The sequence below is a fragment of the Trachemys scripta genome, chromosome 3 (assembly GCF_013100865.1).
Source record: "Trachemys scripta elegans isolate TJP31775 chromosome 3, CAS_Tse_1.0, whole genome shotgun sequence".
NCBI lineage: Eukaryota > Metazoa > Chordata > Testudines > Emydidae > Trachemys > Trachemys scripta.
In genome coordinates, this window is record NC_048300.1 from 108,532,419 (window position 1) to 108,553,193 (window position 20,775).

Here is a 20,775-nt window from a genome sequence, read left to right on the forward strand (position 1 = left end):
TCAGGCATTGGCACCCTGACAGCAGGATTGTCTGGCTATGTGGACTCTCTCCTCAGGCCCTATGCTACAGCACTCCCAGCAATCTTCGAGACACCACTTACTTCCTGAGGAAATGACAATCCATTGGTGATCTTTCAGAAAACACTTCTATGGATGTAGAAAGCTCTCTACACCAACATTCCACCCAAAGATGGACTAAAAACCATCAGGAACAGTATCCCCGATAATGTCATGGCAAACCTGGTGACTGAACTTTGTGACTTTGTCCTCACCCACAACTATGTCAGATTTGGGGACAATTTATACCTTCAAGTAAGTGGCACTGCTATGGATACCCACATGGCCCCACAGTATGCCAACATTTTTATGACTGACTTAGAACAACGTTTCCTCAGCTCTCATCCCCTAGTACTCCTACTCTACTTCTTGTCCTACATTGATGACATCTTCATCATCTGGACCCATGGGAAGGAGGCACTTGAGGAATTCCACCAGGATTTCAACAATTTCCACCCTGCCATAAACCTCAGCCTGGACCAGTCCACACAAGAGATCCTCTTCCTGGACACTACAGTGCAAATAAGCAATGTTCACATAAACACCACCCTCTACCGGAAACCTACTGACTGCTATACTTACCTACATGCCTCCAGCTTTCATCCAGACCACATCACATGATTCATTGTCTACAGCCAAACTCTAAGATGCATTTGCTCCAATCCCTCAGACAGAGACAAACACCTACAGGATCTATCAAGCATTCTTAAAACTACAACACCCACGTGGTGAAGTGAAGAAACAGATTGACAGAGCCAGAAGGGTACCCAGAAGTAACAGAATGCCACTAGCCATCACCTACAGCACCCCAACTAAAACCTCTTCATCACATCATCAAGGATCTACATCCTGAAGGATGATCCCTCACACTCTCAAAGCTTGGGAGACAGGCCAGTCCTCGCTTACAGACAGCCCCCTAACTTGAAGCAAATACTCACCAGCAACACACACCACACATCACACAACAAAAACCCTAACCCAGGAACCAATCCCTGCAACAAACCCTGTTGCTAAAGTGCTGAACATCCATCCTCTGAAAATCAGGCCCTGTTAAGTAATCTGCTTAGTCAATTTATACAAGCTGGGGATCTGCCTCATACCTTACTTTGGGCCTATCTAGTCCCATTTCAGAGAGGACTAAATCAAAGTGTTCTAACGAACTGTTAACGCATATCAGAAAACTGTAGAGGAACAGTTAGTCTGCGGCAGGTGTGGGGGATAGATTCACACCCCTTCCTACCATGGTCTAAATGTTCATGTACTTTTTTTAAACACTGGGGATTCTGGATAATTTGGAGAATTATGCTTTCTGTTTTTTAAATTGTTATGTAATTATCATTATAATAATAATTATTATACTCCTATCTAAACAGGCTTGTCTCACACAAAGTTCTCTCCGGTGATTTCGACCAAGCCTGAATGAGACCCGTCTTTCATGAAGCAAACTCACTGTCCATTTACTTTGTAGATGAATAATGACAGTGTCTTCTTTGTCCCCCAAATGAACTAGAGCAAGCTTTTGATGTACACCTCAAGATAGGGTTCTCCCCACCCCACTGTTTACTTCTTCCTGTTATTCTTTTCTTTGAAGTTTTTACAGTCCTTCACTAGCATTCAGGTCTTACTGATGAGCAGAGACCCACTGTGAACCATACAATATTTAATTGACATATAAACAGCCAAATAGATAAACATTTTTTGTCTAACAGAAATCTATTTTTCACCTTTGCTGGCAACCAGTCCCTAGACAGAGACCTTAAGAACATAACTTTCAGCAACTATATGTATTTCTTTCCACAGTGATACTGATGACCAATTTGACACCAGCTTTTGAGACTTCATCTGACATTCTTTGGTGAACTAGAATGTACTGGAGTACTGTGTCCAGCTCTGGGCACCACACTTGGGGAAAGTTGTGGACAAATTGGAGAAAGTCCAGAGCAGAATAACAAAAATCATTAACGATCTAGAAAACATGACCTACGAGGAAAGACTGAAAATACTGGGTTTGTTTGGTCTAGAGAAGAGAAGACTGGGGGCGGGGGAGTACATGATAACAGTCTTCAAGGATGTAAAAGGATTTTACAAAGAGGAGGGTGATAAATGTTTTTCCTTAACCACTGAGGACAAGGCAAGAAGTAATGGGCTTAAATTGCAGCAAGGGAGATTTAGGCTAGATATTAGGAAAAACGTCCTAAGTATAAGCATAGTAAAAAGCTGCAACAAATTACCTACGGAGATTGTGGAATGTCCATCATTGGAAATTTTTAAGAATAGGTTAGACAAACATCTGTCAGGGATGGTCTAGATAACACTTAGTCTGGCCTCAGTGGAGGGGACTGGACTAGATGACCTATCGAAGTCCCTTCCAGTGTTACATTTCTATGATTCTATGTATATACCAGTCGGGAAATCCCTGTAACCCCTCTGCACCCCCTTGTCAGCTGGCATTAAGGGCAGGACCAGCTCCAGCGTTTTTGCTGCCCCAAGCGGCGGGGGGGTAAGGGGGGGGGAAGCCGCGATTGTCGCTTCATTCTTCGGCGGCAGGTCCTTCCCTCCGAGAGGGACCGAGGGACCCGCCGCCAAATTGTTGCCGAAGACCCGGATGGGCCACCCCTTTCCATTGGCCACCCCAAGCACCTGCTTGCTGCACTAGTGCCTGGAGCCAGCCTTGGTTAAGGGGTTCTTGGAGCACAGTTGTAAATTCAAATGATTATTTTTAAATTTAGATTTGTTTAAAATTAAGTAAAATATCCGATTGAAACAATTCAATTTTATCCACCTTGCTGGACACCCATTTGATTTTACTTCCGTTTAAATAAATATATGACATTTTATCCATCAGAATTCATTAGCTCAACATAAATAAATAAATAAATAAACTTAAAAGTGTGTTTTATATATATATATATATATATATAAAAATCAGGGCAGCTAGAGTTATAAATAATTGAGCAAAATTCACTAGGTCAGTTATGACATACCGTCATGCTATCAATGTTATTTGTTAACATTTAAGGTTTTCCAAGAAGTGCCAGCAGCTCTCAAAAGAAAAGGTTATCAAAAATTAGCTTCCAATAGCACTTTGTCAGCTCAACCATCAGGAAGTGTCAAGCAGAGACTGCTTTCCTTTCCCAGGCTTGCAGTGAAAACAAGCCAAAATGTTTTCATATTTTGGTATCAAATTGCAGCTATCAAGTCTGATGATCTAGAAACAGTCTCCAATTTTTGCTATCTGAAGCTAAACCATGGGAATACTAGATGGAGTTTTGAGGGTCTAGATGCATTAATAATTTAGGACAATTGATCTTGGCATTTCTGTTTCAGTCCATCATTGTACTATTTACGCTTGTTTGGGGGGGGGGGGTTCTGTGTGATCCGTATTCTGTCATTTCTTTTGCATGATTCTGTCTCTTGGACCAGAACTGCACCAAAAATGAACACAAATGGAAGGAAATAAAGAGTGCAAAACCCGGTTATACACAGAACAGTAAGACACTTACACTTTTTTTGTTTTTTCCTTAAACTATGGTGATGTATTAGTATACAGGATTCACTAAGCTGTACCTGCAGTCCTTTTTCAAAGCCTAAACTCCCATTGCTGCATAATACCAAGCAGCACAGGGTCTTAAAGTCATAGCATTTTTATGGTGATGTTATTTTATACATCACACAAGCAACGCATATACAAACAATCAGATAATTGCCCATGTAAATGGTTATTTGTCCATGTGCAATTGTCCATTTGCTTGGGCAATTTCATAAGAAAGGCCATACTGGGTCAGACCAAAGGTCCATCAAGCCCAGTATCCTGTTCTCTGACAGTGGCCAATGGCAGGTGCCCCAAACGGAATGAATAGACAGGCTATCATGAAGTGATCCATGCCTTGTCACCCAATCCCAGCTTCTGGCAAATAGAGGCTAGGGACACCATTCCTGCCCAATTTCCTTCGTGTAGTTGCACAGTATTTTTTCAGAAACACCTTTAGATACAAATGTTCTAATGTTTAGCCCTAAAGATTAAACCTACTGAAGGAACAAACCTAATTAAGGCTAAAAATATGCCCTTCACTCACCTTGTGCTGCATTGCTGATACAGATCATATGGGATATTAAAGCAGCCATTCTTTTGGGGCCTACACAGAAGGATAATACCTATGCACAGTGGAAAGAGTTATGGATGAAATTTTAGCCTTAATTCAAATTTTTGGTTCTTGGAGCTTTAAGACAGAATGCTAACATTATATTAACATATTCCCTTTTCTTTTAAAGATAATCAAAAATAAATTCCTAGTGAAAGCAATTGTTAAAAAGGCAGTTTTACCAAACAGGGGCTTTAAAATGTGTAATATTTATCTGTTTAATAGAACAAAAGCATTTTCTACACTAGGCAGAATCTCTCAGCCTATGTCACTTCCCGCAGCCCCCATTGGCCTGGAATTGTGAACCGCAGCCAGTGGGAGCTGCAATCAGCCGAACCTGATGTTGGGGCTTAGGTTGGAGCCCAGACTCTAGGACCCTGTGAGGTGGGAGAGTCCCAAAGCTCAGGTTGCAGCCCCAGCCAGAATGTCTACATTCCACAGTTAAACAGACCCTTAGCCCAAGCCCCATGAGCTAGAGTCAGCGGGCACGGGCCAGCTGCAGGTGTCTAATTGCAGCGTAGACATACCCTTACAGAGTATTGTGTTACCAAGTTCTTATGACTGCCTCAATCCAGAATTAAATTGGCAGCCATAAAATAGACAGAAAAGCTACTATATAATCCCTGTTAAATCTTAATAGTAGCCAAGCAAAAACTCTTCTTAATAAAATAATCCATCAGTTTGCAAAATTATATTGCTTCAGAATAATCCAAATAACAGCCCTTCATCTGATGAATAAACCATGCCTTCAAATTTCCATTTTAAACCAATATAGGCTAAAACAAGCATCTGAAAATTCTTACTTTTGTTTAAAAAAAAAAAATCTGCATTTTATATAACACAAGAGCTGCATGTATTTTATATTTTTAATTTGGTAAAATTTCACCTAACTTCTGACATGTTGCTAGTAGTGCAGTAGTATTTTGTTGTTGTTCTGTTTTTCTAAAAAACCCAAGAAAAAACAAACAACAACAACAACTGAAATGTTACATTCATTTTCTTGCTTTCTTGTCTCCTAGTCATACAGTCAGTCACTTTCACATAAACAAGAGTCCTAAGAGCGTTACCTACAGTCTCCTGTTACTCACTTTGTAGTCCAACCTTTTTAGAGAAACCAGAATCTGCCACAGAACAATCTCATTTAACTCCAGTGTCATTCATTGTTAAGCAAAGCTCAGGGTTACAAACTCAGTATCATCTCATTTTACAACTCTTGTGTCATGTGAAAGTAGCACTTGTAGGTGGGTCGAAAACATGCAGCTAGAATATATATGGAAATCAACATGTGCACCACATGCCAGCCTTATGTTAAAAGAAGCCTTTCAAATAAAGGTTTGGGGCTATGTTTGAAAACTGGGATCTCTCAATATAGAGGGACAGTTGTCCCCATGTTTTACTTACATTTATTTTTAGAGAGAACATTTTAATGAAAGGGGTAGAGACAAAAAGAAAGGGGATTGAAGTTGTAGCATGGATCCCAGAGTTATGGATTACACTAAACAAATGTCTTGATATAAAAGTTCTTAAAACCTTTCTCTGCATACTTTTAAAGCAGACATTCTTGGGTAAGCACACCTAACCTAAAACTGCAATTACTATACGTGTAACACAGCTAGCAGTCATAGTTGAGAAGGGCTGGTTTAATCCAGTTTCAGCTATTTAGAGAGATGTTTTATTGAGTTTACAAATAAGAACCTGCAATACTCCATTTCCATAGCAATACACTAAATCATCCAAGCTAAGCATGTCATCATGACTATAATTTACATGATGTAACATGACAGTTAAGATGTACTGTGGTAATTTGTGAGTGCTTTCAGTATTATTGTAGTATCAAAAATTTATATGGTTCAGTTATTAAGGCAAATTGTTTCATTCATACAGAAATGTCTGACAGTAAACCACAAAGGACCTTCAAATTACACTGAAAAAATGTCTTCTATGTTCAGACAATTTGCACACACTCTTCCCATTATTTTGTTCATTGAATGGAAAAGGAAGAAGTTTGTCTGTGTAAAGTTTCTACTAGAGTACAGGAAAAGTTCACGGTGTATGGAAGCTATAAAAAACTTCCCTTAGCCAAGCCCATTCAGCTGGGGTATCTTTAAGCATCTTATAGCCATGAGCAGGATGCCCACATTCTTTGGAAATGATGCTGTTTAATCTTCACATGCTCACTTACCTTTTGTCATGTTGATTTCCAGCCAACAGGACAAAAATAGGTGGATGAGCCTGAAGAGACTAGAATGGAAAATGTGCTGAAGCACATTAGTTTCATATACTTCACCATAATCAGAAAAAAGCTCAACTTCTGAACACAGTCCCAAATTCCAAAGACTGACAGAAAACTCATTTTAAGAACACACCACCTGTGATAACAGAAAGTCTCTGGATAGCAAGCCTGATACTCAGACCACTAAGGCAGCCAGGGAGACCTTCAAAGGTTTTAAAAGTAACGTAGTGCAGTAACCTTCAGAAGGCAGATACTTATATATTTATATATTTATGTGTTTGGGGGGGGGGGAGGATATGAATAAAAATGAGCAGTGAAATTGGCACAAAGTTTAGTACAGCACCTTCTGAATTCCAAGGCAGAGTTCCCTACACAAGTTTATGCCAAGCATTAAAGTTTTGTAACCTAACTCACAACATCTGATATACACTTTGCATCTGTGAAAAGCAGGATAGGAAACAGCCTTTCATATCCAAGGATGAGATGGAAAGTGAAGAGGACAACCTGAAACACATATTCATATGCCAGCCAATTTGTTCAAAAAACAACACTGCAAATTATCTGAGCTTCTCTAAGACCTGACAGCAGAGGCCTCAAGAGGTCTCAGGTTAATTCCTCTCTCCCTTGATACTTTGTGTCTCATAAGGATTCTCTGCATGCGTAACTCAGTTCTTTTCAGCAAGCAATTTTGCTGGTCAAATAGCTATCCAACTTAATCTTCCCTTCAACAGGAACTTTAAAAAAATTGCTTACATCTTTCCCTAGCAATAAATTAAATGATCATACAGGCAAGGACCATCTGCACTTACTTTGTTGCCCAAATAAGGGCTGGGTGCACTCCAGTAATAAATCAGCGGCAGCACTCTTCTGGCAGCCACATTACTGATGCTAAGCCGCTGAGGTCCACCAAAACTGTCCTGCTGAGGTGTAATTTGAAGGAGACCAGGTACGTCAGTCAGATACCAGCCACTCATGTCTCCTACCTATAATGACAGAATAAAATACCTGTTGGAAGGAAAGTCAAGATATCAAAGTCCCAGCACCCACCAGCCTCTGTTTTGTTTTTTGTCTTTTCTGCAGCTTCATTTGATTTAAGATCTTGATTAATCTCAGTGAAGAATCATATTCAGTGACATGAGAATATTCATTGGAAAATAAATCTACTGTATGCATACCGGCTCTTGGATTTGTGTGTCCTGGACAGCCACTTAGGCTGGCAAAAAGTTAGGGGATGCCATAGGTAAATATTTGTTCCCCGTGGCTTAACAGAGAGTGGGGAGGGAATTCCAGCTCACTCCCAATAATATCTGAATCAGAGCCATTTATGCTCACACTGTAGGTCACACAACACAAATACTCTGTAAGTGATATAAGTCCCAGATGGTACAGAAGCCTGAAGTGAGAGTTCAACAAATCTGAATAGATATTATTCAGACACAATGTAGATTATTGTTCTAAAGACCTATATCTTAGAAGCTCAAAGGTCTCGTCTACTGCACCAGCTAGCAAAGACCGAAAACCTGAATCTCTGAAATCCTCTATCAGGAAACTAACCAGTACAGAAGAGCTTAATATACATGCAAGCATGCTCAAGGCTTTTGGTTGGTTTCCAGATGCCTAGATACCAGCAGAGCTATGAAATGGCTCAGCTGTGAGCTGGAAAAGCTTCTGGATACTGGTATGTAGAGGAGTACACCAGGCAGACCGCTTTACTCCCAGAGTTCCCATATACCAAACAGCCAAAACAAGTAGCTATTTAACCTGAAACAGATTTTCCCACGCTAGATTTACAGACATGTATTATAGCCCCTTTATAAAGAAACTGGTGTCCAGACTTCGAGACTTATTGAAAGTATAGGGCATGCTTGTACAAAAAAAAAATATTTTCTACAATGTGCTTTTGCAAGTAAGACCATTGGAAGGGTCACCCCACCTTTAGCTTCAATGCTATATACATATTGTACAAAAGAAATTCACCAGAGGCATAAGACCCTCACTGTTTACATGCCCTTATAAAGGATATTATTTCTTACACAAATTGTGTATTTGTAAGTGCAAACTCTTAATTAACCCATGTGTCTATTGGATATTTATTACATGCCCAGAAAAGAGGCAGCCCTATGGACATCTTGGAATTACCCTCATTTTTCATACTTCATCATCGGCACATTCCATGACTGTTTCACACACACAGCTTCCTCTCTGACAGACATTTCTGAGTTGCTTTCTATATCAACCACAATGTGATTTCAGAACATTTTCACAATGAAAACAAAGAAAGATCAGTTCTTGTGTGTGAAAACTCCTTTTCATGGTATATAATGTGCCTGCAGATCTTAGAACAACATGTGTTGTACAACATACATTTTAAAAGACAGCATAACCAATGACATATTTTTGCTATAATGTTTACTATTATTTTTCTTACACTGCTGTAGGTCCAGTGAGAGTCTATACAGACGTTTGTTTTCCCTGAACAAAAACACTCCTCACAGCCTCTGGGATTATCTTGCTGCAGGTTGAAGAAACTTGGTTTACAACGATCACAGTTTTCTCCTTCAACATTTTCCTGGAAATGCACATTAGAATATTACTTCAGCTATTACATATTAAAATTAAAGGCTTTTTGCTCTCTTTTGGTTTGATACAACAATGCAAAAGGAAGACTTTTATGGGAAACCGTCCCCTAATTTTTCAATATAAGAGCCAAAATCTCCAAACAATTAAGCTGGTGCAGCCCAACTAAAGTTAAAGGCATTGCATGTGTGCAACTGAAGGTAGAATTTGGCCATTTAACTTTATACCTTTTCCATGAACATATTTTTTCACAATAATCTAGTAAATCTCCTCTAAAACATGGATGGCCCAAGGGAGGAAAGCATGGGGTACAACTTGCCTATTCTTGGGAATCAGCAATCAGTGTCCAGCAACTGCAATAGCTATTTGAAACCAGGGTATGCTCATCCAGTGCAAAATGCAGCTTTTCAGCTCTTCTTGTCTATGCTTGGGGTTTGCACCAGTGCAGCTACTCCTGTAGCTGGCCACTGATGGCTGAAATGAGGGCTAATCCAAGTATAGGCAAGGCCTGTATTTCTCCCTCCATGACTGACAGTATTTGCCAACCATATAGATGATCTGTGAACCTACGGAGAACTGGAGCAGAGGACCTAAGTGCCAGATCATTGCAGCATTTTGTAATTTTGTTTTACAGCAAAGGTTTATTTTACTAGTTGAGATGCTGAGTTACCAGTATGTGATCAATCCGGCCCATATGCTGAGACAGAGATGCCTCTCCTCCACATGGGGTGCATTACAAAAAGGTTCACACTGTGGTGGGAGCTGAATAATGCAACAGTATTTTTCAAAGATACCCCAGAGAAGAATTATCCTTATAAGTACTCTCTCCAAATTATTTTGCACATGGTCCCTTTAATCCTGGACACCGCACTATGAAATGTGCACAGATGTATCAGAATCATTGGCTCCAGGCCAGCAGAGGCTGAACAGTTTATGGAAAGCCTGCCCATAACACAAGTAAATTAGGATAATCCTGGCTTTGCAGCACAGAAATAAGTTTACTGAAAGCCACTTGCCTGCCTTTGGGTCAGAGATGCTAGAGAGATGAAAAGAGTGAGGCAAATAAAGGATAAGTGGCTGAAGGGGGAGAAAAGCAGAATCACAAAGGGCAGGGAGAAGACAGGAGGGGGAAAAAAAAAGAGAAAAATGGGACATAGCTAAAGAAAAACAGGCAAAGGGCAGATTCAAATAAGGATGTTATCACCAATTATGTGGTAATTCTGTATCTATTCCTATATCTGTTTTCATTGTCTCCCGCCAACTAGCAACATCATTTGGAGTCTGTACATCAAAAGCTTAAAGCAACTGTCAAGGCTGTTGGTCTGAAAATTTAAGCTGTAGTACTACTGTACTCTAACTGTAGCTGGCCTCTGAAAGTGGTTTCTATGCACACAAATGTTTGCAGCTGCAATTTTTTAAACCACTTTGAAAATCTGGCCCTAAAAGTTCCTTTAATATGATCCAATTGAATTGCTGATGTGTTATTGTGGGCAGGGTGGGAAGAGGAAAGAAAAGTGAGGACTGAAAAGTAAATGTATTTGTTATAATAAAAGTTTCAGTAACAAAGCAGAGCACAATTGTACTCTACAACTGCAAGTAATCTACACCATTCTTGTGAGCAGACAGTAAGTTAACAGAATCCTAAACCCTGAAGGTGGAAAAAGATATGTAACCCATCCTTCTGGCAGTGCAGAATTGTTTCCTACAGTAAAGTATATTTTGAATATATAACTCATCATCAAAGCTCATTTTCAAATCAGAACATAATGAAATGTGCCCCAAGTCTGATCCTCTAGACACGATAGCTTAAAAATTAAAACCCTGATAGGAAGAGATTTTACTTCTGACAGAGAACATTTGAGTGTTATATATGTGTCAAGTGAGGATAAGATTAATACCCTGAACAGACTTCAGTGCTGTTCAACTGTCACACTGGTGGTTTATGAGTGTATTCAATATGAGACGATAGAATGGAACTTTTTTGTACACTTGTGCTTTTGAGAACTTAATAGAAGCATTTTTACACACACACACTTGTATCAGAGTCTGTAAATTAAACATCCAAATGGAACATATACAACAAATTATTGAAAAATAACCCACAGTATCTACCATGTTGCTCTCTGCTGAGCATATTCAGGATGACTTATTTCTTATGTAAGCTGCATCTTTTGGACAACAGGTCCTTCATATGCATTACTGGTATTGAGGATATTTTTAAAACTAAAAATAGTTGTGTATCATTTTAAAATAGTGTTTTAATTCAAAAGCTATATCAATATTTGGCTTTCTGAATTTACACACACACAGCACTAAGAATTTCAGCCTACAGCACATACAGCCTCAGCAGTCAGGTTTTAACAGCATCTTTGACAGAAATACCTTGGAGGTTTCCAAACAAAGTGCCCAAAATGGAAAAGAGAATCTCCTTTGTCCAAACTTTGGCAGCAGAATGACAAAATATACTACATAACTTATAAAATAGAGGCCTTAAATGCCATTTCCCCTTAAACCAATAGTTCAGAATATTTGCTCTTTTAAAGACATATGACAGATTATTTTTAGAGTTGACAGTGCTCAGCTGCTTTTAATGTATAGCTCCTGGGCGGATGGCGGTGGGAATTTGAAATAAACAATTCACAGCTTTCTGAATGCCTTAAATATCTTATCTTGAGTATAATTCTACTGGGTTTACCTGAATGGCAGCTGATTCCTAATTACTTGTTTTAAGACTTGTACTCAGGACTTGAAGTGTCACAGTCAGACCAGAAACACATTAACCCTAAAAGGAGTCACAATTTCTTGACACATATCACCACAGCTAAAAACCAGTTGCCTACCTTTCCGCAACAGTTGTTCTTTGAGATGTGTTCCACATGTCCATTCCACTAGGGTTGTGCGTGCAGCCCATGCACAGTTGTCAGAGATTTTTCCCTGAGCGGTTCCTGTTGGCACAGTGTGAGCTCCCTTTGGTGACTCACACCACTGCACATAGCTATAAAAGGCTGCACTGCCCCGACCCCTCTCCATTCTGTCCTACCAGCAAGATTCCGATAGAGAGGGAAAGGAAGGTGGGTCGTGGAATGGACATGTGCAACACATCTCAAAAAACAACAGTTACAGAAAGGTAGGTAACTGTTTTTTGTCTGAAGATTGGAATGAAGAAGGCGACCGTGATCCTGGGATATCACATCCACATCCATCAGGAGAAAGAGCAGAAGTCTGATTGATAGATCTAGTAAAGTCAAAATCCAACGTTGATATGTCCATATTAGAGCCAGGGCCGGCTCTAACATTTTTGCCACCCCAGGCAAAAAAAGAGGGGGCGCCGCCCCCCCCACCGCGAGCACCGCACCGCCATACCCCCGCCCCAGTGCCGCCTAAATCCCCGCCCCCAAGCACCACACCGCCCGAAGCCCCGCCCCCCGAGCCGGCCGAAGCCCCGCCCCCTCCAAGTGCCGCGCGGTCCGAAGCCCTCGTCACCCTCCGAGCCCCACCCCGCGCCAGCCCCCCCAGTGCCGCGCCAAGCCCCTGCCCTCCCCAGCGTCATGCTGCCCAAAGCCCCACCACCCCGAGCACCGCAATGCAGAAACAAAAACAAAAAAACCCTCCAGCGCTGCCCCAATGAACCAAAAAATAAATACATAAATAAAAACCCTAGCGCCGCCCTGCCCCAAGGTGCCGCCCCAAGCACGTCCTTGGTCGGCTGGTGTCTGGAGCCGGCCCTGACTGGAGCTATTAGAATAAAGTGCGTGGAATCTTGCTTGACTTTGGATAAGATTTTGGGCAGGATCGGAACTGATGGGAAGGCATACAGTAGGCCTCTCAACCAGGGCAGAAGGAAAGCATCAGCTGTGACCTGCTCGGGAACAAACATGACATTTTTTTGTTTTCTCTTGTTGGAAACAGGTCCACTTGAGGAGTTCACCACTGCTGGAAAATGGAGCTGGAAAAGTCTGGTCCAAGAGACTACTCATGATGGCCTGTGAATGACCTGCTAACAGAGAGTATTCTGAGCTCCTGGAACGTAAGCAGCTCTCAGGCTGATGGAACTGGTGAAGCATAAATTCCACAGGAGGATTGCCTCCTGGCATAACTTTGTGGATTGGGCCCCCACTTGCAAACATTCACCAGTCCACAGAGGATAAGACCCAAATGGGTACTTGAATGTCTATATGATGATGGGCTGGTGAGTACACCAAGGCTATCCAACCCTGTAGATGTCTCAGGTGTAGTTTGGCATGCTGTACCATGTAGGGGCATGCTGCCAAGTGTCCTAGAAGTTTGAGGCAGTTTCAAACTCTGATGCGAGGATGAGCCTTTAGATCTAGAGCAATAAGTCACCTTGTTTGGAACCTGTGTCAAGTCAAGTCCAGAACTACTCCAATGAATTCTATTAGTTAAACAGGAGATATACAGTGAAATCTGTCCTTGATCAGTAGCCCCCAGTATGTCAAAAGTGGACTGAATAGTTGCTACACTGGAGAGTACCAGAGACCTGGACTGGCCAATCATCCAGATAAGGAAATACATGCAGTCCAGACTTGCTCAGGAATGCCGCTACTATAGCCATGCATTTCGTGAATATGCTACAAGCTGCTGATAGTCTGAAAGGCAGCACTGCAAATTGTCAGTGGAATCCATTGACCATGAACCTGAGGAATTTTTGGTGGCTCTGGTGAATTGTCATGTGAAAATAAACATCTTTTAAGTCGAGAGCAGCATATCAGTTTCCTGGGATCTAAGGAAGGGATATCAGATGCTATAGTGGCGATTCAGAATAAAAAGGCCCGAGGACACCCCTCCCCTTTGCCGTTGGGATCAGAAAGTAACAGGACTAAAATCTCTTCCCTCTGAACAACATGGGAACTTCCTGTATGTCCTCCAGGAGGAGCAGAAACTGGACCTCCTGATGTAGCATCCTTTTGTGACAGTGGTCCCTAAAGAGGGATGGGGACGGGAGGCAGAAATCAATTGAAGGGTGTATCACAGTTTCCTCTTCCTTAGGACCCACTAATACATAGTGATGTGGGTCCAAATGCTTAGTAAGTGGGATAAGCAGTTGGCAAAAATAGCATTCAGGAAAGATGGAACTATGGGGAGTGTATACTGTCCTCAACCAGCAGGTGAAAATCATTGCTTAGAGATAACCCAGATTGCCTAGAAGAGCTGGTAGCTGCAGAGGAGGGTAGAGGAGGAAGATGTATCTTGTAACTCCTTCCCTTTTTTAGGCAGGTCCTGGAAATGTGGTGAAAAGAGCTGAAACCATTGGGAATGTTGTGGGTGGAACGGCTTTCTTTTTTGTCGCCAGTGCATAGATCCTCAGAGACTTAAGGGTCACCCTTGAATCCTTAAGGCTATGAAGCCCCGATCAGTTTTACTGGACAACAGCCTTCAAATGGGAGGTCTTGAATTGTGTGTAGCCCCTCTGGAGGGAGGCCTGATGCCTGCAGCCAAGATAAATGCCTCATCATGATGGCAGAGGCCATAACTTGAGCTGCGGAATCTGTAACATCCAGGTTCACTGGCAATGCCATTCTGGCAATTAATTTGCCTTACTCTGCCAAAGAAGAGAACTCCTGGAGTTCAAAGACAAGCTTCTTGATGAGGCAAAGTAGGATATTATCATTAGCCTACAGGCTGAAATCCTATCAACCCAGCAGAGCTTGCTGGTTTGCAATCCTGAGCTGTAAACTCAGGAACCTCTGGAATAAAATTTCCTGCTAAATGGATCTAGATTTTTTTGCTTCCTTTCCCTTCAGAGTAGAGGACTGGTGTCCTTGCCTCTCCTTTTTTGTTGGTGGCTGCAACCACCAGGGAGAAGGGTGGTTGTAAAAGTGCTCAAACCTCCATGAAGGGACATAATATCTTTTCTCCACCCTTAGGGAGTGGGAGGCAGAGAAGAAGGGGTAAGTCATAAAATCTTGACAGGCTCCAGGATAGCTTCATTAATAGGGAGAGCTACCATAGAGGGGCCTGCAGAACCTAAAATACCCACAAGCCTGTGACATCTTTCTTGTATCTCTTCTGCCTGGATATCTAGAGCTACAGCCACCCTACTCAACAATGGCTGATGAGCTCTAAAATCATCAGGAGGGGAAGAGGTAGAGTCAGTCACTATTGCCTCATCAGGCAACATAGAAGAGGCTAAAGGTTGAGGAGGTACCTCCTCCAATCCCTCTATCAGGGAGTCCTGAGCATGCAGCTCCACTTGCATAGTACCAGGGGAAGGAAGATGGTGACCTTCTTGCAGATGCTCCTAGCACCTGGCTGACATAGAAGTGTGGGGAGGCAACAGAGAGGTTCTGGAACATGGAGGGAAGCCCCAAGAGGTCTGGAAGGGTTACTGGTATGGAGGTTGGACCACTGGCTATTAGGATGATGTGCAGACCACTGGCTATTAGGATGATGAGCCTGTGGACAGTATCACAGCAGGCAGGCACCCCACTGGCGCTGCTGGGCATGCTCATGTTGGGACACAAAGGATACGACTTCTGAGTCTGAGGAGGAGTCTCTCTCCTCTGACCATTGGGGAGCTGAACCCATTGGTACCGAGGAGGGAGGTTCCAAGTCTTGGGAAGAGAGTATCAGCCAAATCATTGCTGGCTTGCCTGTAGACGCAATCCTACATAGAGGTACTGCAAGAGTAGAAGTGGCTGGTACTGAGCAGAGGAGAAGTTGGTACTGACAAATTAAGCAACTCTCAGGTTGCCTTGAAAGCCTCAGGTGTCAATGGCACTGGAAAGGGCTCCTGTTGAGGTACCTCAAGTGGTGCCAATTCTTTGGGGAATGGTCTCAACTGACCCTTCCTGGTCCACCCTGCTCCTGGGGGTGTGACTTTTTTTGAGTGCACCTCTGAAGTCTTGTGACCATTTAGTGCTTCTCCTTGCAGGATGGTGGTACCAAATCTTTATTAGACTCACAGAGTCTCTTCTTAGGCTCCTGTGACACAGATCTGCCTGAGGATTCTGTCAGAACAGGAGGAGCACTCCTAGGAAACTCGGACAAGCTTGGAACCCATTTGGAGTGGGGGCAGGTTCTGATGATGGATGGTGTGCAGACTCATTGAGCAGATGCTTGCATCTGGCAGCCCTGCCCTTTTTCCAACAGGGTTTGAACTCTCTACAAATGTGACATTTGTCACTTACATGCGCCACTCCCACAAACTTAAGGCAGCTGCGGTATGGGTCACTCACTGGCCTAGACCTGTTACATGAACAACAAGCCTTAAAGCCAGGAGAACAGGGCATCAGTCTGGTACCAAGCCCAGTACCCAATCAGGCACCAGCAACTGTATACTAAAAAGACTGTATTCCAAACTTATCTCTAAAACTAACTATTTACAGACATGCTATACAAGACTACAAATTAATGCTACAGGTACTATTTACACTAAGGGAGGGAAGATATGATGAATCAAAGATGGCAGTTCCAACAACAATCATCATTTGCGGTAGGAAGGAACTGAGGGAGGGCGGGGGCAACAGCCCTTTATACTTGTGTGCAGTGGCATGTGGCACCAGAGGGCACTCACGCTGCCCTGACGGGTACTGTTAGGGAAAAGTCTCCGACAACTGTGCACAAGGTGTGCACACACCCAAAGCGGAACGGACATGTGCAATCACTCGAAGAAAAAGAACAGCATGACAACATTGCAATGACGGCAGAGGATAATGGGTTTTAATTTCTCATAATATCAATGGTGATTAACTATGGCTGAAAATAGTTTGACACTCATACCTTGCAAATGCAGGATCCTATACAAGGGTCATCATTCAAGCTGCCTTTCACAGAGCAGCTACAGGCCACGCAGTCAGGATAACCCTTGTAACCCAAAGCACATCGATTGCAGCTTTCACCTGCGTAGCCAGTCTTGCAGTGGCAGAATCCAGGGAGCATGCCTATGGAAAGTAAAAGAAAACACTAAATCCACATATGTATTGATTTATCTTTATTATTAGTTATTTGTACTATGATTGCAAGGATCAGGGCCACACTTGTGTTAGGCACTGTACAAGTACAAATTGTGTGCACAGACCATGCCCTGAAAAGCTGACAATCCTAGGGCCAGTGTGCTGCTCTTACTCCTATCGAGTAGCACCTTAACCCCACAATAAACCCCACTGAAATCAATGGGACTGCTCCCTGAGTAAAGTACTACTAAATGTGAGTCAGGGGGCCAGCATCTAGGTCTTATTTACCCCACACTGTCTGAGCAGACTTTACATTTAAAATAAACAGCTGTAATTGAGATTTAGCATTACATATACAAATATGCAGGCAAAAAAAAAATGGCAGCATGACGGAGTCTCTGATTCAGGAAGCATCCAACCACTGGAGCTGTTATAGGTTGTTTAAAAGCTAAATTACTAGGAGATTATTTATTTCACCCCAAAGTCGAGTGCCTTGGATGAAGAGATGGGTTGATTCAGTCAAGGATTGCTGTCTAATTTTTAGAGCAGTGGACTGGGAGGTCCAGGTCTCAGAAATCCCAGCTCTGCCACTGAATTGGATGATTATAAACTGAATCATTTAAACTTCTGTACTTCAGTTTATCCACTGGTAACATAGATTACAGATGGGCTAAAGAGGTCACTGTTTAATCTGGCAAAATTTTGCATGGATTATGGCCTTTCAAACCCAAAACCAAGGGTTGTTCTGGTCAGAGCTCCATTTTATTCATACCAAAGGTTGTAGCTAGGGTAGGGTTTCATAAAAGATTCTGGTTCTGGCCCTTTTCTATATTGAACATAAACCTATCACACAGGACTATTATGAAAATCAGTGTTTAATGAGCACTTTGAGATTCAAATACAGTATTAAAATGTGCTCTTTATGCCAGAAGCATCATTATTTACCTTTAGGATTATCAGTGGAACATATTCATACCCAATAATCCTCAGCCTTGACATATCCAGAGTGCTCATCCTGCAACCTCCATCTCAGTGAGAAGCACTCATTACTAGCCTATACCCCCAATCATCATAATCTTCCCATTTAAATTTAAGAATTATAACCTGTTTATTGCTTGGTGTGCCACATGCTTCAGAAGCAGATTTCCATTTTACACCATGCAAACAATTTCTCGTTAAACAACCAGCCAGCTCCTCTGGAATGTGTTTCAATATATCTAATGTGTATTCATTCTGATTTGCAAGTATATAGAGAAATTCCATTGGAATTGATCATGTTTCTCAGCCTTTCATTCAGACAAGAAACAGACTCATTTCAGTTTACAAATACTCAAGTAAATTGGCTTTTTTCAGTTGCTGTCTTGGATGAGAGGTTTTTTGCTATCTTCACTGAAATAGAGATTCTGTCAAGGTAACATATTATGGGCTCAATACATAGTACTTCCTTCACAATTGGCTGGGTACAATATTTTTTTTTAAGTACATAGGGTTTCATTGAGCTAGTGAACACATATCCAAGACAGAAATGAACAGGGATCTGTAAGGAAAAAAGTTTGGATCTGTGCCTAGATATTACAGTGATACTTGCAGTATAAGAGCTGTTGTGACAATTGGTCTATAACTTTTGCCTACTTAGGAATTTACCATGGAAAGTAGGTCACATTATAACATGTTTTCTTGAAAATAAACAGGTGCAAGAGAATCAGACAGAGAAACTAAATTAGTCTAAACGTAACAGGCCAAGTTGATATGATTCAAGGACTGTGTTAAAGTTATACTTGTTAAAAATAGGAGACGTGGAACCAGAGGTTAATGAGCCAAAATTGGCATATCTGATATTAGGCCTAATTGGAAGACAATATAATGACGGGATGTGCTATTCCACCCATCACTCCCTTTTGGGGTCCTTAAAAGAAAGATTTTTGTAGGGAAAGTATGAAAGAACAAAACGAAGAACAGATAGAAAGAACAGTCAGAATTTATTGGAATGAGCCTCATGATCATGGCTGCCACTCCACCTTTTCCCGGGAACCCAGCCCTTCATCATCCTAATCCTGATCAGAACAGGCCAGAAAGAGAGGGACCCAGGTGACATCGCATCCCTACCAGCTCCAGCTGAATCCCAAACACCACATGGGATGACAGTTATTATCATCCTTGAGCCCATCTAAGAGACTATCAAACAAGACTTCTAAGACTTTAACAACAGTAGCACCACCAACAGTTCCAGTCCCAAAGCATTTACAATTTAAGACAACAGGCAATGAGTAACAAATAACTGGAGGTAATAGGGGAGCAAGGATAAAGATACGATGGCCAGAAATGTGATTATGTAGTCTAATTGTAGGCACAGATTGTTTTGAGTTTGCTAATTTTAAATATATATAAGATAAATAGCAGAACTCCCTTACTGGCCTTTTAGCCAGCCATAACAAATTGTCCTTTTCCATAAGCAACATAATTGAAAAGGTTTTTGTAGAGGGACTTCAAGGAGGAAGGAAGAGTGGCTTTACAGCCTTTTTCAGAGAGGGTGTTTTGTCCTTCTGCACAGACTGCTTCAGGGAGGGTATTCCATGAATGAAGGCTGGCATGGAGAAAAGACTGGAGGAGTTTGTTGGAGATGTGGACAAATGGACAACTGAGGCTAGCATCATTGGCAGAATAAAGAGTTGGAGGACAATATGACAAGTTACAAGAACAAGCAAGGAGGGACAGAGGTGTTAGAGACCTTAAAGGTGTGTGTGGGAGGGGGGCTGTATCTGATATGGTAGAGAAGACAGAGCCAGCAGAGAAACTAAAAGAGTGTTCTAACATAGATGGAGCTGAAGAGGGTTGTCAGGAGCTTCTGTCAAGCTAGGAGATGAGGGCCTAGACAAAAGGTTTAATGGTGTGAAGAGAGGGAAAAAATGTCAAGACATCCAGGTAGACATGTTAAAGAGAGACACTGAAATATGGAATTGGATGGATCGAGACACTAGAGAACGACTGTGGAGAAAGATGAGGAGTGGACCAACGATAAAGCTCTGAAGGACACCACCAGAAAGAGGAAAAGGGGAGCAGCAGAATCTATCAGAAGAAACACTGGCACAATGACTACAGAGGCAGGAGGAGAACCAGGGGAAGACAAGAATCACAAAAGCAAGGGAGGACAAGGTTTCAAGAAGGGCCTGGTGGATGCAGTTTTTTGAAGCAGGTTTAAAATCCTGCTCGCCGCAGTACAAAACTCTGTAGAATGCCCCCTACTGTGGTTAGTTCAGTAGGTATGAGAAATAAACTGTACTGTAGCTGACAGCTACCTGGAGAAATGCATGCATGGCACCACATTTCTTTAATTAAGGCCTTTTTCTCTCAAAATGATAGCCTCATTATTTTACTAAAGAGACTGACATCAGCAGTAGCAGATGTTTGAATAAAAGGTATCCCTTTTAATAGCATGAAGGTAGCCTTTAGTTTTTTAAATCCTTCATCTATAACCTGTGCACTCTTATCCACGGTTTGCTAAAGACATCGCATTGTCTTGCTGTATCTTTTCTAACCCTGGGAGTCATGTTCTCTTCAGCTTCTACACAATTTCCTATTAATCTGTGTGATATACTGTTCCTTTCACTTCTGTATTAATCAGGCTCTATCATTCTATCTAGAATCTTTAATCATGTTATTTAATGCATGTAATCAGTACATGGGTAATGTAGTAGATTTTGTACCTCTGGGCTCTGTATTTACAGCTCTGTTGTGCTTCTTTTATGTTCCATTGAATTACTTGGGGGGAAAAAAGATCACTAGAGTATCTCTTATCAATGGTGTACAATTAGTCCAATTAAAAAAATCTCTTAAAACCTGACCTTGAAGTTCT

At 41.8% G+C, this 20,775-nt stretch overlaps 1 protein-coding gene across 1 annotated transcript in view; it reads right to left on the bottom strand.

Annotated features, from left to right (window-relative positions):
* LAMA2 (laminin subunit alpha 2) overlaps positions 1 to 20,775 on the bottom strand; it is a 450,699-nt gene that overhangs the window by 246,860 nt on the left and 183,064 nt on the right. The window contains exons 10-12 of the mRNA XM_034766884.1: positions 16,750 to 16,910; positions 8,861 to 9,001; positions 7,242 to 7,415 (exon numbers count right to left, since the gene is read on the bottom strand). Coding sequence (XP_034622775.1) covers positions 7,242 to 7,415; positions 8,861 to 9,001; positions 16,750 to 16,910 — 476 coding nt within the window. The remainder of the gene's footprint in view (positions 1 to 7,241; positions 7,416 to 8,860; positions 9,002 to 16,749; positions 16,911 to 20,775) is intronic.